The 15,009-nt window shown below is 41.9% G+C and overlaps 1 protein-coding gene across 1 annotated transcript in view; it reads right to left on the reverse strand.

Moving 5' to 3' along the window:
• plcb4b (phospholipase C, beta 4b) overlaps nt 1-15,009 on the reverse strand; it is a 69,199-nt gene that overhangs the window by 10,005 nt on the left and 44,185 nt on the right. Inside the window, exons 8-27 of the mRNA XM_080048342.1 lie at nt 9,920-9,999; nt 9,733-9,786; nt 9,532-9,613; nt 9,315-9,415; nt 8,795-8,852; nt 7,871-7,979; nt 6,981-7,191; nt 6,665-6,758; nt 6,369-6,448; nt 6,160-6,244; nt 5,978-6,068; nt 5,790-5,885; nt 5,264-5,418; nt 4,982-5,074; nt 4,668-4,833; nt 4,379-4,463; nt 3,806-3,930; nt 2,992-3,043; nt 2,413-2,515; nt 2,110-2,274 (exon numbers count right to left, since the gene is read on the reverse strand). Coding sequence (XP_079904468.1) covers nt 2,110-2,274; nt 2,413-2,515; nt 2,992-3,043; nt 3,806-3,930; nt 4,379-4,463; nt 4,668-4,833; nt 4,982-5,074; nt 5,264-5,418; nt 5,790-5,885; nt 5,978-6,068; nt 6,160-6,244; nt 6,369-6,448; nt 6,665-6,758; nt 6,981-7,191; nt 7,871-7,979; nt 8,795-8,852; nt 9,315-9,415; nt 9,532-9,613; nt 9,733-9,786; nt 9,920-9,999 — 2,085 coding nt within the window. The remainder of the gene's footprint in view (nt 1-2,109; nt 2,275-2,412; nt 2,516-2,991; nt 3,044-3,805; nt 3,931-4,378; nt 4,464-4,667; nt 4,834-4,981; nt 5,075-5,263; nt 5,419-5,789; nt 5,886-5,977; nt 6,069-6,159; nt 6,245-6,368; nt 6,449-6,664; nt 6,759-6,980; nt 7,192-7,870; nt 7,980-8,794; nt 8,853-9,314; nt 9,416-9,531; nt 9,614-9,732; nt 9,787-9,919; nt 10,000-15,009) is intronic.

Consider the following 15,009-nt stretch of genomic DNA (forward strand, 5'->3'; position numbering starts at 1 on the left):
AATTCACATTTAGGAGTTGGTTATCAGCCCTGTGGAACTCTGGAAAGTCTACATAAGTCATTCTGTAAAAAATGGGCAAACGATAACTATTTTGCAGCCACTGCAGTGATTTTTGTTTTTAAAGCTAAAGCAAATATGGCATCATTAACGGGGAAGGTCAAGAATGAAACTGCAGGGGACTCTATAAGGGGACGGTCAGTGTGATGGAGGGAAAGGAGGGCCATCTCCACAGCTAGTACGCAGTTGAGGATGTCTTGTATGTACAGTCCCCTCCATAAGTATCGGAACAGTGAGGCCAATTCCTTTATTTTTGCTGTAGACTGGAAACATTTGGGTTTGACACCAAAAGATGAATATGAGTCAATAGATCAACATTTCAGCCTTCATTTCCAGGTATTCACATCTGGATCTGATACACAACTGAGAAGATAGCATTTTTTGAAAAGGAACACCACATTTTTAGGCAAGCAAAAGTATTGGAACAGATAGACTTTAAATAAATTAAAGTGAATAAACCGTAATATTTTGTCGCAAATACTTTGCTTGCAATAACCGCATCAAGCCTGTGACCCATTGACATCACAAAACGTTTGCATTCTTCTTTTGTGATGCTTTTCCAGGCTTTCACCGCAGCCTCATTCAGTTGCTGTTTGTTTTGGGGGGTTACTCCCTTCGGTCTCCTCTTTAGCAGGTAAAATGCATGCTCTATAGGGTTTAAGTCTGGAGATTGACTTGGCCAGTCTAAAACCTTCCACTTCTTGCCCCTGGAAATGAAAGCTGAAATATTGAGCTATTGTCTCATATTCATCTTTTGGTGTCAAACCCAAATGTTTCCAGTCTACAGCAAAAATCAAGGAATTGGCCTCACTGTTCCAATACTTATGGAGGGGACTGTAGGGTATTTGTGTGTATAGATCAGTCTTACCAGCAGCTCTGCCTGTGATGCCCCTCTGATAACACTGAGTGTGTGTGTGTGTAACGTGGGTCTGAAGATGAGCTTACGTGTTCAGACCCTTGAAAAAAAAGAGGACAAGTCTTAACAGGAAATGTGTATGGAGATAAGTGAACGGCAAGAGGAGGATGATTAATACCTAGGCGAAGGGGAAAGGTAAGAGATGAGCCTGAAGAATACTTACTAGAGATGAATGGGTATTACCAAAATGTAGCCTTGCTGATAACTGTTTGCAAACTGCTGCTGGTGAGTATTGTTAGCTTGGAGTCATCTTGACAGCACTGTGTTTGCATTTATGCTAAAGTGAGGCAGTATTTTAGAGTATTTGTGCATAGATGTGAGAAACGAGTCTTGCCAGCAGCTCTGCCTGTGATGCCACTCTGATAGCAGTGTGTGTGTGTGTGTGTGTGTGTGTGTGTGTGTGTGTGTGTGTGTGTGTGTGTGTGTGTGTGTGTGTGTGTGTGTGTGTGTGTGTGTGTGTGTGTGTGTGTGTGTGTGTGTGTGTGCGCAGAGCAGCACTGCGGCAGGCCGTGATTTATGGTGTGTGTTAGGAAGCTGGAGTCACAGTCATGGCTGAGAGACTCCTCATTCTGCTGAGAGCAGCACTCTGCCACACGCACACGCACACGCACACACACACACACTTCTCTCTATCTCTAATCTCTTCCCTTCAATCCCCCTTTTTTCTCTTGCTCCATCCCTAATTGTTTGTTTCTCTGTCTGTTCATGTTGTTCCTTTCTTCTTGCTGTCCTTTGTTTCCCCCTGTTCTTCCCTTTCTTTGAACCAAAGCACAGGCAAACCAGATACATTCTTCTTCTTTCTTCTGTCTCACTCTGCTTTGGTTTGTAATACTTCCCTCTCAATGTTTTAATATCTGAAATGTTTTGCTCCCTTTTCACCATTTTATTTTTCATTAATTGTGCAATAATTTCTCAGTCACCCATTCCTTTCGCTTTTCTTTCTTTTTTTTTTAAAACTTTTGCCTGATACTGACTCCTTATATTTGTCCCCCCCAGCAATCCCTGCTGTGTGAATAGCCTCCATCATAATAGAGCATTTTCTTCTGACCCCATAAGCTTTCATCTCAATGAAGGTAGCATTCAAATCTGTGCCACGCATTTGTTTTACCTCACTGTGTCACCACCCTCCTCCCTACCTTTCTGAAGACGAAGGGCTCCTCGTTGTAGGCTGGGTTCAGTCCATTGTTCATCACCATACGTGTGCGGAACTCCTTCCGGATGGTGTCCGTCGGCAGACCGTACATGTCGACCTCAACATATGTGCCAATCTTTTTGTCTGAAAGGAACTGTCCAGAGAACACCTGAGGTAAAAAAGAGGAGAACATTAGGAATTATTTAAAAAGGTGTACCTTTCAAAGGAATGATGTTTAAAAAGTAATGATTGATTGGATCTTTAAACATAAAGGTATAGATACAACATGATTGAAGGGTGACCTGACCTGTACGCTGCATGTTGCAGCAATGACCCCGTCCACCGGCGTTTCTGAGAAAGGGTCAAACATCCTGTCTGACCGCCGCATGAAATCAGGCTTCAGCAAAAATCTGAAACAAATGCCAAAAATAAATACACAGCAAAGTCTATAAAACAAAATTATGTAATTCAATAAATACCATAATCATCAAATGCTTCCAAGACAGTTCAATTAAGCTCTCTAACAAACTATTGGGAATAAGAAGGAACAAAGTTAACCGGAGGCTCAGCAGAGTGGCATTAGTAATGATGGGTGTCTGCGAAAGCCCTGATCTTTCCACATATGAGATTTCCAGCATTAGCAGTAAAATGTCTGCCCTCAGGGACACTATTAGAGCCAAGGGACGCAGACAGGAAGGGATGGGTGACTCTAGAGAGCTTCGGAAGCGGGCGAAGAAGAACTCCATTCCCCAAAGCGCTCATTGGCTCCCAGGGCAGTAGCTTCGGTCACCGCTAGCAACCACTAATGAGATGCGACATGCTTTAATTGATGAGCTGGGGAGAAGGGAAGGGCTGGAAACAAGCTAAGGACAAGATCTGTTCTCACCCACACGCGCCGTTGTACTCATACTTTCCCTGGTTCAACTGCATGGCCAGATCTGAGAGAGAGAGAGAATGATAGACACACAGGTATCAGGATATCATATTATCCCACATACTTAACATCTTAAACAAAGCAATTCAGTTCAGTAGTTATTGTTTCTGTTGAACTTCTGTGAGAAGAGAGGCTTTTTACATTTTTCGAGCCTCTTGTTCTCCCATAAGCATCCCTCTCTCCCTCCCTCCCACAGCCCCGCACATGCTTTGCTCCCAGCAGGCCATATGGTCTGACCCATTTCGCCTCTGGCCATGGGGCAGCAGCTGTACTCCAACAGGCATCACTCACTTTATTGGTGTGTGGGTCTGTTTGTGTGTGATGAACAGAGAGTCTGATTGAAACAGTGGGTGAGTGGAGTAAGATAACCTGATGCTGTAAAATGAAATGCAAACCACAGAAGTTTATGTAGGACAATGATTGGCTCAGTGAGGGCTTGTCTGATCTAGTATGTGGTGGACATTGTTTTTATAAAAGCATGTGAACAGAAACATCAGCATGGTTTCTCAAAACAACATTTTGCATTCTCATTTGCTGAAGCACAGATAAACACTTTTCTTGAAAGAGTTGCTGAGACATGTTGATATTGGGTGTTTAAACTAATGTGAAAGATAGTTCTTGATTGGAGGGTCCATGTTCAGCCAGAAAAACCAATTGCTTGTATTACTATGTCAATTTGTGCCTGTAATATGTATATAGTGTATATGGAGTGGTTGATATGGGTATGTGTGGGAGGTCAGAGGTCCCATGTTGTGTGCTGTGGTACCTGGGGTCTGGAAGTTGAGTGAGACCATCTGGCAGCCTGCATTCCAGAAGATCTGAGGCATGTAATTACTGGACTCCACCCGGCCCCCTTTGGGGTAGATACGGCTCATCTGACGTTTGTTGTAGCTGCACTGACGCTCAGGAAATCATTTTAAAAAGAGAGGGAGAGCATGTGTGTTCCATCACATGTGTGGTATGTGCATTTGTGCATCCAACAGACGGCAGGACTATTTTTAGTATGAACAGCTTGGGTCAAGCAGTCCCGTTGGAAAAAGAGAGAGACCAAGTGTATGTGAGTGTGTCGGGCCAAGTCACACAGTCCAAAGGCACACAAAAGGCCTCTAGGGGCCTCCAGTTCTTTCCGACAGCCAACTGGAAACAAATATTGCAGAAAAACATCAGCTCTGACCCACTATTTAGCTCTCATTTAGATGACCTCAGTCTATTAAGTTAAAGAGAAAGGCAAGTAGCCTAACATATGTATATGTGTGTGTGTTTGCTTCAATGTCTCCTTTAGGCAATTGTATTTTTCAGATTAATTCAGCACGACTTTGATTCGATTCCCAAAGGATACTTGACAAACTCTATAGCATTGGTCTTCAGATATCCCAGACCAACCGACTCATTAAAGGATGACATGTTATGGTGGATGTTCCTTTCTGAAAGGCAGAGAAAGGGGAAAGAAAAGTGTGTATGGCATTTTGCTTGTATCCAGAGCAATATTTCAGGGACAGAGTCAGACCTGTTCATTTAACATATTTGTAGTTATATTTGATCTATTCATAAACAGTAATCTTGCAGGAGCACAGCAACAACCAAATAAAAAGCTGCAGAGCACTAAGGAGGAGGAAGTTTATGCTCACCCTCTGCCTGATCAAAACTGGCGAACTTGACGGGCTGTGCGTAGTTGACCATGGCTGAGAGATATGGGTGGATGTTGGTTGTAGCTCCTACATATGTGTACTGAGCTATCAGAGCAGCCTCTTCAGAGTTCTCTTCTTCTGTCGGCACTTCCTCGGCCGGCACAACCTGCACAGGACAGACACAAACACACATACCTAATAAATACCCATGTTTCTCACACATCCACAACTGGAATGGTCTGATGCATTTACCCAGACATGAGATTAAGTGTGTGAGAGAGAGAGAGAACGTGTAGTGGCAGTCGTCTGCGTGCCTTCTTGTTATTTTCTTGGTCAGATGCTTCGGAGATATCTGTGGCATCGGTTGCTTCTGTGGCTTCTGACTCTGTCACTTCATCGTCAGGCACCTGGAAACAAATATGGCAAAATAAGCAATGGTCCGTTAAAACTTATCTATTGACATCCTATGTCAGCTCTTAATTTCCTAAATGATAAGTGAAATGAAGTAAAAATTATCCAATTCATTTAACCATCAAAAAAACCTTGTAAGTTTTAAGTATTTCAGAAGCGAAACAATCCTTCAAGTGACAACGCACCTTCTTGATACTGTTGCTGCGTTCTTCCGCTTTCCCCAAGCTAATATCGTTACTGTGGGAAACACCGTTGGCCTCTTTCTCACTGGTTGCCTCAGACTTAATGCTGGGGGTTTGAACCTCTGAATTCAGATCCTTCTCCTCAGCCACCTTTTCTCCTACACACACACACACACACACACACACACACACACACACACACACACACACACACACACACACACACACACACACTGATTTCATTTGGAGCAATATTCCTACAAATGTGACTTTTTCACAACTTGATTTTCTTTATTCGACCAAGCTGTGACACTTAGCAGTATTCTTTTACAGTGTGCACTTGATGCAGCTCTTTGAAAATGTATGATTATTAAACGTTGTAGTCTTTATGAAATCAAACCAAAACTGATTAAAATAAGAGTTCACCAATCTTTTTGTCCTCGAACAAGATTGTTTAAAAGACGTTTCATGAAGGTGTCAGGTTAGCATAAAACTCCTTCTCTATATCTTTTCATTTCATTTAGCTGACCATTCTCTGTTTCCTCTTCGATCTCCTCTCCCATAATAATGGCAGGGGTGTTGGTCTCTCCGGCCTCCATGTGTTTCTTAAAGGCCTCAAGCTGTTCTGTATGGCAGACACACATACAGAAACGTTAAACACATTATTATCTAAGGTAAAGAGATTAAACCAATCAACAGGCTCAGCAGTGTACATACTTTGTTCAACTTCCGGTTTCAAGCGTTTGTTTTTGATGAGGATTTTACGTTTGAGGTCAATTGGAGATGGTAAGGGCCGCCCGGCTTCAATCTGCCAAAGAGAACACAATCAAATATGGAAACAGAGTTGAATATGATCCAAATACAATAAACTTGGAGAGTGAATCAGAAACATCACTCACTGGGTAGTTGTCCAGAGGCTGTTTGAGGAGGAATTCACCAAAGATCTCCTCACAATACCTGGCCATTTTGTACTGCTGTGGTTTACTGGTGATACGAACACACACAATATGTAATGCTTTGGGTCCATGTACTGTATTAATAAAATTATATATTAATGAACAAAATTATTATCATTAACACCCTTGTTTATTATGAGTTGTACATGTACCAGCAATGGTTTTCAAAGGACAAAATAACAGGGTAATCCGAAGTGACAAATGCTGTCTCCTTGATGGCTTGGATAACATCCTGTTGAAACAAAGGACAAAGACAAAAAGTTGAGTAATAATTAAGCATGAAAAACAGAAGGAGGAAGAAGATGTGATATTTGATATCATACTCTCAACACCAGGGGGCAGGCATACCTTATCCAGTAATACTTAGGTACAGAAAAAAGGCTCAACAACTGTTGCAGTGAACAACAGTGCTGTACTGCTGTGCTTGTGTAAGAGGGTGTGTGTTTACCTTGAACAGGATGTCTGTGCACATGGCCTTGCCATGAGTGATAATGGGCTCCTGATCCTCTCCTTTACCATCCCAGCAGTCAAGCTCCACACATCTGACAGGATAACAAATACACAAACCTCACTTGATGGCCCATGCAGGTTTTCACCAATGACACGCACATAATATAATGGTCATGTAGAATTGAGAACACTTTTACCGTAACAAAGTAAACACACAAGTCTAGGTTGCTTTTGCATAAATGCAATTGGGTCTTTGTGCGTCTAAATCTTCACGTGTTTCCACTATCTTAACAGACCATGACACACTCACGTACCTACATCCAGACAGCAGCACCTGGCGGTACATCTCTACTGAAGACTTCCCTCCAAACTGTCGCCCTGTCAGGTAAGTGTTGTGGGAGGAGCTGATGAAGTAGTGGCCCATCGGCTGTTCCATATCCTGGTACAGCTCTAGCCGGTCCAAAAAAACTGGAGCATTTTCGTCTGACATCAAGTACCTGCAGAACCCATCACTGGACATGCATCCTTATGGGAGAAGACACAATGTGGCAGAATTGTGGTTACACTTACCCTCCTAAATCATGTATTGCTTATGACCAGGGGTGTCCAAACTTTTTTCACTTAGGGCGAAATACTGAAATATACCAAGGGCCGGGCCACTCACTAAAGGTGAAATATATTGCATGACTTTTTGTGTATTAAAGTTAGCGAATCAATTCAATGTTAATAAATTATGCTTGATAATAGAATCAAAGAAAAAAAGCTGTCTACATTACAGCTTTCCATTTTAATGGGCTTTCAATAATTTTGCTACAAAAAGGGTTGGCAGTTAATTCTCAAAACAGCAGCATCAGATTGCTTCTAAGAGAGCCGCGGGTCGTAGTTTGGACACCCCTGCTCTAGACTGAATGTTGTATTATAACCCTAATAGGACCTGATGAAAACAAATTGGATTTATGAAATAAAATCAAGTTTAAAAAAAATTTGTGCAAATATTTTTTACTTTTCCTAATAAATGCTGGGTTTGTAAGTTTCTTTACCAGTGAACAGTTCATTTGTCAGGATGGTATGAACAGGGTAAATGAGACGCGCTGGACACAGAAATGTTTTAACACAATACCCTGATGTAACATACTGCACTTTCACAGACGCACAGGCAGATGGCAGTACACCCTAACATATCTCTGCCTTGCCTCTATCTTACTTTTCTTCTTCAGGTCTTCATCTCTCTCATATTTCTCGATGATCTGCATGGCTCTCTTAGGGTCGTAGAATGGGAAGAGGATCTCATTCAACCTAGGGTCACGCTGGTTCTGAGGGACAACACGCACACACAAAGATTGACCCACACACAAATTGTCTGGGCATATTTCCAAACAAAATGGATATAGTACAAGAAGAGCTTGACACACATGACAGGGCCTTTAATAGCTCAATTATTTAACAGAGAGCACTCTGGGATAACACATGTAACAAAATAAATGTAACACTAAAAGATGTTCACAAGACGTGTGAGCCACAAGTACAGGTGCAGTGTTTAAATTTAAAAAGCAGGGATTTCGTACATGTTGGGTGGGGGGGGGGGGGGGGGGTTCAAGGCAGCTCTACTCTAGCAAAACAGCAGCATCAAAACATCATTATAATGCCACTGCCCACTCACAAAGCCATGTGGGAATACTTGAAACCAAAGCATGGGCTCCATCAGCAGGTCTAGAGCTTGAGGAAGCGGCACACATGCGACCGCAGTGTGGAGGGACTAAGCAGGTATTCAGCCACACACAAGACAGACGCAGACAGCAAGAAACAAGACTGGCCAAGCAGGAAGCAACAGGATAGAAACCTCTACCCTCCCATTGCCATGGCAACACCAATCAGAGACAGGGAGGCAAGGCGCGGTAGGGAGATGAGGGTGGGAATGCAGAATAGGGAACTGAAGTTGCCCTTGCAGACTGACTGGAAGTTTCATGCTTTTGTCCGACTCATTAATGGAGTGTTAATGAGGGACGGTTGATGGCCACAGTCCGGGCTGTAGGGCAACTTCTACCCAGCGTGGGACGGGGGTCACGGTTGGAGATTGGCACGAGCAAGCAAGATACACAGATAAGTTATTGAATGATAAATAGCTTACTTCATTCAGAAAGCTGACTAACTGCTCTACAGTTAAATAATCAGTTTTGTTCCCATTGCTGCAAAGGAATTAATCAGGAAAAAAAAACGTTATGCTTCTTAAATAAAAACATCCTCACAGTCAGTCAGTTAAAAATTAGAAAGAAGTCTTTAAAAAAGGAGTCACACTTAATGTTACACTTTTAGTATTAACATGTTAATAATGGCTCATAATAAATGTTGAACTGTTGAAGCAGGTTAGGTTGTCCAGACATAGTTAGTGCAGCAGGCGCAGAAATGTTTGTCCTGATTATTTCCAACAAGATGCAGTAGCTCACACTTTGGGGAATAGTTTTACAGTAGATATATTTTTTTGTATTTATAGGGCAGGGGAAGGTGGGTATATTACAATGGGGGTTAAGTTGTTTATTTTAGGGGATTTATAACGATTCATAATTAATTATGGAGGTACAAAATCAGTAAATATACAATTACAAAAAGGAAGATGGCAGGCAGGTTGCTTAAACCAGAAGGAGTCTCACATGTTCTTGAAGAGCTCCTCTATGTCTGTGCGAGGGCAGATCTTCTGTGTGAGCGCGTAGAAAATGTCAAAGGTGAAATCTGAATTCTCAATCTCATCGTTCTGTGGAGGATAAACAGGCGGGTACATTTGTTTAACACAAGAGCTATAAATCTACAGTTTACAGCAGCATGTCTGAACCATCAGACCATAGAAGTGTACAGTCAGTGTTGTCTGACCTTTCCACTGGGAAGCCCAAGATCCTTCAGAGCCTGAAAAATCCCCTTCTCTGTCTTTCCTGATGCAAATGTTCGGGTAATGCTAGAAAATGGAGAGAGAGATAAGACAGAGGATGGATAAAAGGAAATCAGAGTGAGACCAACTTACAATAAAACAGGGTGAAACAATGGTTGGCAAAACTATTTATTGATTCACTTTACCCTCTCACAGGAATCTTCCCATTCACATTGGTCAAGAAGCACATTCTCATCCAACTAAACGAGAGAGGGAAATGAAAACGCAGGGAAAAACGCTTTTAAAAAAAGTTCAAACTGTTCAGAGCACTGTTCAGGGAACAGCACCGTGATAATCAAGACACGGGTGGAGCGTGCCGAAAAATGCACTCACTGTTTCTTGAGGCTGGTCATTGGACAGACGTTGTTGGCCTTAAAGTTGTGAATCACTGACCTCAAACCCTCGATCCACTTCTGCAGACAAACAAGCACAAGTGTTAAAGACACACACTCTCAACACATTGACCAACAAAGAAAAATAATAATAATAATAATAATAAAGCCCACACATACAGAACACAGCAGCCAAGAGGACATCTACTATGTTTTGAAGTGTCTTTTGGGAAATAAACACCACCATTTTATTGCATCTAAATTCAACACGGGGGTCAGCGCCTTGACAATCAAGAACACAAACACACGTGAAGATACACACACAGACAGGGTGGTCTGTTTGGTCATGTTGAAGCTGTGTGTGAGTGTGACTAGCGCATGGGAGGTCAGTTGTCAATGAGAGCAGATCCACATTGATCACTCATGCAACAGCCAATGGGTGTGTGTGTGTGTGTGTGTGTGTGTGTGTGTGTGTGTGTGTGTGTGTGTGTGTGTCAGTTGATGTAAATAACTGTCATCTCCCGAGGTCTGCTACTGAGGGCCACCTGCATGCTGGGGGGTGTTGATGGTGTCATGGTACGTTTGACTGCGTGTGTACACACTTGTGCAACTATTTTTGTGAGAACCAATTTGAGATTAACACCTTATAAGCGATGACATTTTTGGGAAGTGAGGACATTTTGGCTGGCTCTCACTTTTGGACAGTCACTTAAAGGGCTGTTTGAGGGTTATGACTAGGTTTAAGGTTCAGGTACGAATTAGGTTTAGTTTAAAGTTAGGGTAAGTGTAAGGGTTTGGGTGAGGAAATTAGTTTTGATGGTTAGGGTTATGGAATGAATTATGTCAATGAGTGTCCTGAAAAGAGAATAGCCGTACAAACATGTGTGCGTGTGTGTGTGTGTGTGTGTGTGTGTGTGTGTGTGTGTGTGTGTGTGAGAGAAAAAATTATTGTCAGGGATGAGGCCAGATACCTGGATCTACCAAAAGATCTATGTGTGCGTATGTTTGTGTTGGTTTTTTGTGTTTGCACTTCAACCATCAGGCCTGAGGCCTCCCTGCTGAAGGCTGTGGCATGCATACATTCCCCTCCAGTAGTATTGGAACGGTGAGGCCAATTCCTTTATTTTTGCTGTAGACTGGAAAGATCAACATTTCAGCTTTAATTTCCAGGTATTAACATCTGGATCCGATACACAACTTAGAAGATAGCATTTTTTGAAAAGGAAAGCCAAATTTTTAGGCAAGCAAAAGTATTGGAACAGATAGACTTTAAATAAATTAAAGTGAATAAACCGTAATATTTTGTTGCATATACTTTGCTTGCAATAACTGCATCAAGCCTGTGACCCATTGACATCACCAAACTTTTGCATTCTTCTTTTGTGATGCTTTTCCAGGCTTTCACCGCAGCCCAATTCAGTTCACTCCCTTCGGTCTCCTTTTTAGCAGGTAAAATGCATGCTCTAAAGGGTTTAAGTCTGGAGATTGACTTGGCCAGTCTAAAACCTTCCACTTCTTGCTCCTGATGAACTCCTTTGTTGTTTTTGCAGTTTTTTTGGATCATTATCTTGCTGCATGATGAAGGATCTTCCAATCAGTTTGGTTGCATCTTTCTTTAAATTGGCAGACGTAGGCTGTGTCTTGATTCAGGTATTGCATGGGTATTGCAGCCTACGAAGGCTGCATTTGAAGACCGATTGCGTCATAGCGGCGCGCAAAGGCTGTCCCGTTTGCAAGGCTCCTTGCAAGGCTCCTCATATGCGGTCGTGAAATGCAGCCTTCGTTTCACGGTTTTGAAGGCTGCATCAGATGGATCCTTCGCGGCCCAACATATCCCAAGATTCATTGCGTTTTTTTCAGAGATGGCATAAAATAAAATAAGAAATAACAAAACAGCAACGTGTTGCTCCATCTTCTTAACTTTTATCTTCCTTTCTTTTTTTCTTGTACTTTTTTTTCTTTTCGTCTGGTAGACAACTTATTTTTCTTTTTTCCTCCGTTGACAGGGCTGTCTCCGTTGGCAGCAATCAGGGTTGCTAGGCAGCACAGGAGAGGCAAGTCGTCACGCAAGGTAACGGCTTGTTACGTAAACCGGAAATGCTCGTAAACCGAGACCTGCGGAGACCGTCTCATTTAACAAGGCTCGTTGGCCTTAAAACCGGCCTTAAAATCGGCCTTCATAGGCTATAGCCTTCATAGACCACGAGACTGCGTCCTACCAAGTGCGTGGTCTCTGAATCAAGACACAGCCAAAATGTTCCTGTAGACTTCTGAGTTCATTTTGCTGTTGCCATCATGTGTTACTGTGTTGTTGTCATAGATAGTATAATAAATTGTTGTCAAGATGCACCTTTACCAAAGTGTGGTAAAGGCTAAAGTTTGGCGAAAGAAAGGATCTGCTTATGATCCCAAACATACAAGCTCATCTGTGAAACACGGTGGAGGCAATGCCATGGCTTGGGCTTGCATGGCTTCTTCTGGGACGGGCTCATTAATCTTCATTGATGATGTAACACATGTTGGCAACAGCTAAATTAACTCTCAGTCTACAGAAACATTTTGTCTGCCAATTTAAGAAAAGATGCAACCAAACTGATTGGAAGATCCTCCATCATGCAGCAAGATAATGACCAGGGTATCTGCAGGTTTCAGCATGTCAAATTTAAGACTTTTTAAGACCTTTTTAATACCACCTTGAATGAAATTTAAGACCTAAGAAACAATACATATAGGCGATAGTTGGGGGGTCCAGCTGTATTACAACCCAAGCATAGCTTGTGTGTCACTCAATGAGACTCATTCAAGTTTACTTTTTGTCTGTTTATTGAACATAAAGTGATACTCATTTATATCAGAAGCTAGGAAGAAAGTAGCCTGTCTCAGGGTATCTGCACCTGTATCTTAAGACCTCTAATGAACACCAATACCTTGGCAACATAAATCAACAAACTACACTACAGTATATGCTCTGTAGAGTTTTATTAAGTTTGAATATCAAATATTCAATGCACTTTAGCTAACAACTGCTGTCTAATTACAGAAAATAAAAAATGTTCAGCAGTCTGAATGAAGACAATGTCCCCCCGCATTTACCATCAAATAAATATAAGATCACTGTAAAGACAACGTGAAAACCCATCATTACCACCTTTTCAACCTATTATAGAGCTGTATCAATTGATTGACATTTTCTGATTAATCGAGTCACAAGAACAGTTTAATCAAGAAAATGTGTTAGCTGCAGCATGCAGTATTAGAATGAAATACAAAAACCTGGTAATTTATAGGGAAGAATGTCCTTCAAATTTTAATTAGCCTACTTATTCAATAAACAACACACTTAGTCCATTAACTTTATTTCTCAGAACTTATGTCATAAACTATTTAAAAATTGGTTCCATAGGTGAATGTTTTTGCACTTTCAAAATCGGGAAATAGGCCACTGTAAAGTAGGCATAGCATACTGTATACAGGTTTGCGGTAATTTGCGAAATGTTTTATTTTCTTCATATTGTTACAGGCAGCCAGGTTAATAAACTGCGGGTATTAGGCCTAGGGTTGTACCGAATGGTGATGGAAATGTAGGCTACTGTCTAAGATTGACGGGACGATCGGCAATAGTTCTTAACTAGCCGTCAGAGAGCGAGGGCAGAGTGGAGAGAAAGAAAGCGACAGACAGAGAGAGAAGCAGAGACTCGCGTCTCACTCTGTGGGCAACGCGACCCGAATGACCGTCTGATGAGCAGCTATTAATTAATAAATATAGATACATAAACATTTTTACTAAACACAATAAATCTGTTTGTTTCTGTGTGAGTTGCGTTTGGGTCAGTAGCCTACCTACATCGCCAGCGGGCGGGTGGTTGCACACCTACGGATAAGCGGCAGTGTGTGGTCACCCTTTATATGTCCATGGTGGTCACGGGGTGAAAAAAGCCAGCCATGATATTTGTCGTCCACCCTCCACCTCTCACTGAATTTATAATAGCAGGGCATGCATTTCGCTGGGTCGTTCTCATGGTCGTTCTCCCCTTTCTTGCTTTCACGCGACCGACTTCAAATTCGGAGGCAGGGGACACACATTCTTCTTCTACGCTACGTTTAAATGCGGATCACAGCCACACACGGCCGTACTGCCTCTAGCGTAGTGTCTGACTTTTATATGAGCAGTTCGTTTAAAGTAGCCTCTCTCTCCTTCTCGGAAAGTCGCGGAAGAAACATTTTTTTTAACATTGAATAGTCCTGCCCCGACAAATTTAAGACCTTTGAGTAATGGATTTAAGACCAGCATATCACATTTTTAATGAATTTAAGACTTTTTATGGCCTTAATTTTAGATACTTGAATTTAAGACTTTTTAAGACTTTTAAGACTTCCGCGGACACCCTGATGACCCAAAACACAACAAAGGAGTTAATCAGGGGCAAGAAGTGGAAGGTTATAGACTGGCCAAGTCAATCTCCAGACTTAAACCCTATAGAGCATGCATTTTACCTGCTAAAGAGGAGACTTAAGAGAGTAACCCCCTAACACAAACAACAACTGAAAGAGGCTGCGTGAAAGCCTGGAAAAGCATCACAAAAGAAGAATGCAAAAGTTTGGTGATGTCAATGGGTCACAGGCTTGATGCGGTTATTGCAAGCAAAGGATTTGCGACAAAATATTACGTTTTATTCACATTAATTTATTTAAAGTCTATCTGTTCCAATACTTCTGCTCGCCTAAAAATGTGGTGTTCCTTTACAAAAAAATGCTATCTTCTAAGTTGTGTATCGGATCCAGATGTTAATACCTGGAAATTAAAGCTGAAATCTATTGTCTCATATTCATCTTTTGGTGTCAAACCCAAATGTTTCCAGTCTACAGCAAAAATAAAGGAATTGGCCTCACCGTTCCAATACTATTGGAGGGGACTGTATATCATTGGCAGCCCCGTGCCAGTGAGCTCTCCGGAGCGCAAACATCATGTATAAACACCCATCACCAAAAAACTACCCCTCATGGGAGAGGCATAAACACCAACACTGTGGTGCCAAGTAACAGATCCGAGGTGGCACATAACAGGCATTTTCATTTTGGGGTGCGAGTTAA

The sequence above is a fragment of the Ammodytes marinus genome, assembly GCF_949987685.1.
Source record: "Ammodytes marinus genome assembly, chromosome: 19".
Taxonomy (NCBI): Eukaryota; Metazoa; Chordata; class Actinopteri; order Uranoscopiformes; family Ammodytidae; genus Ammodytes; species Ammodytes marinus.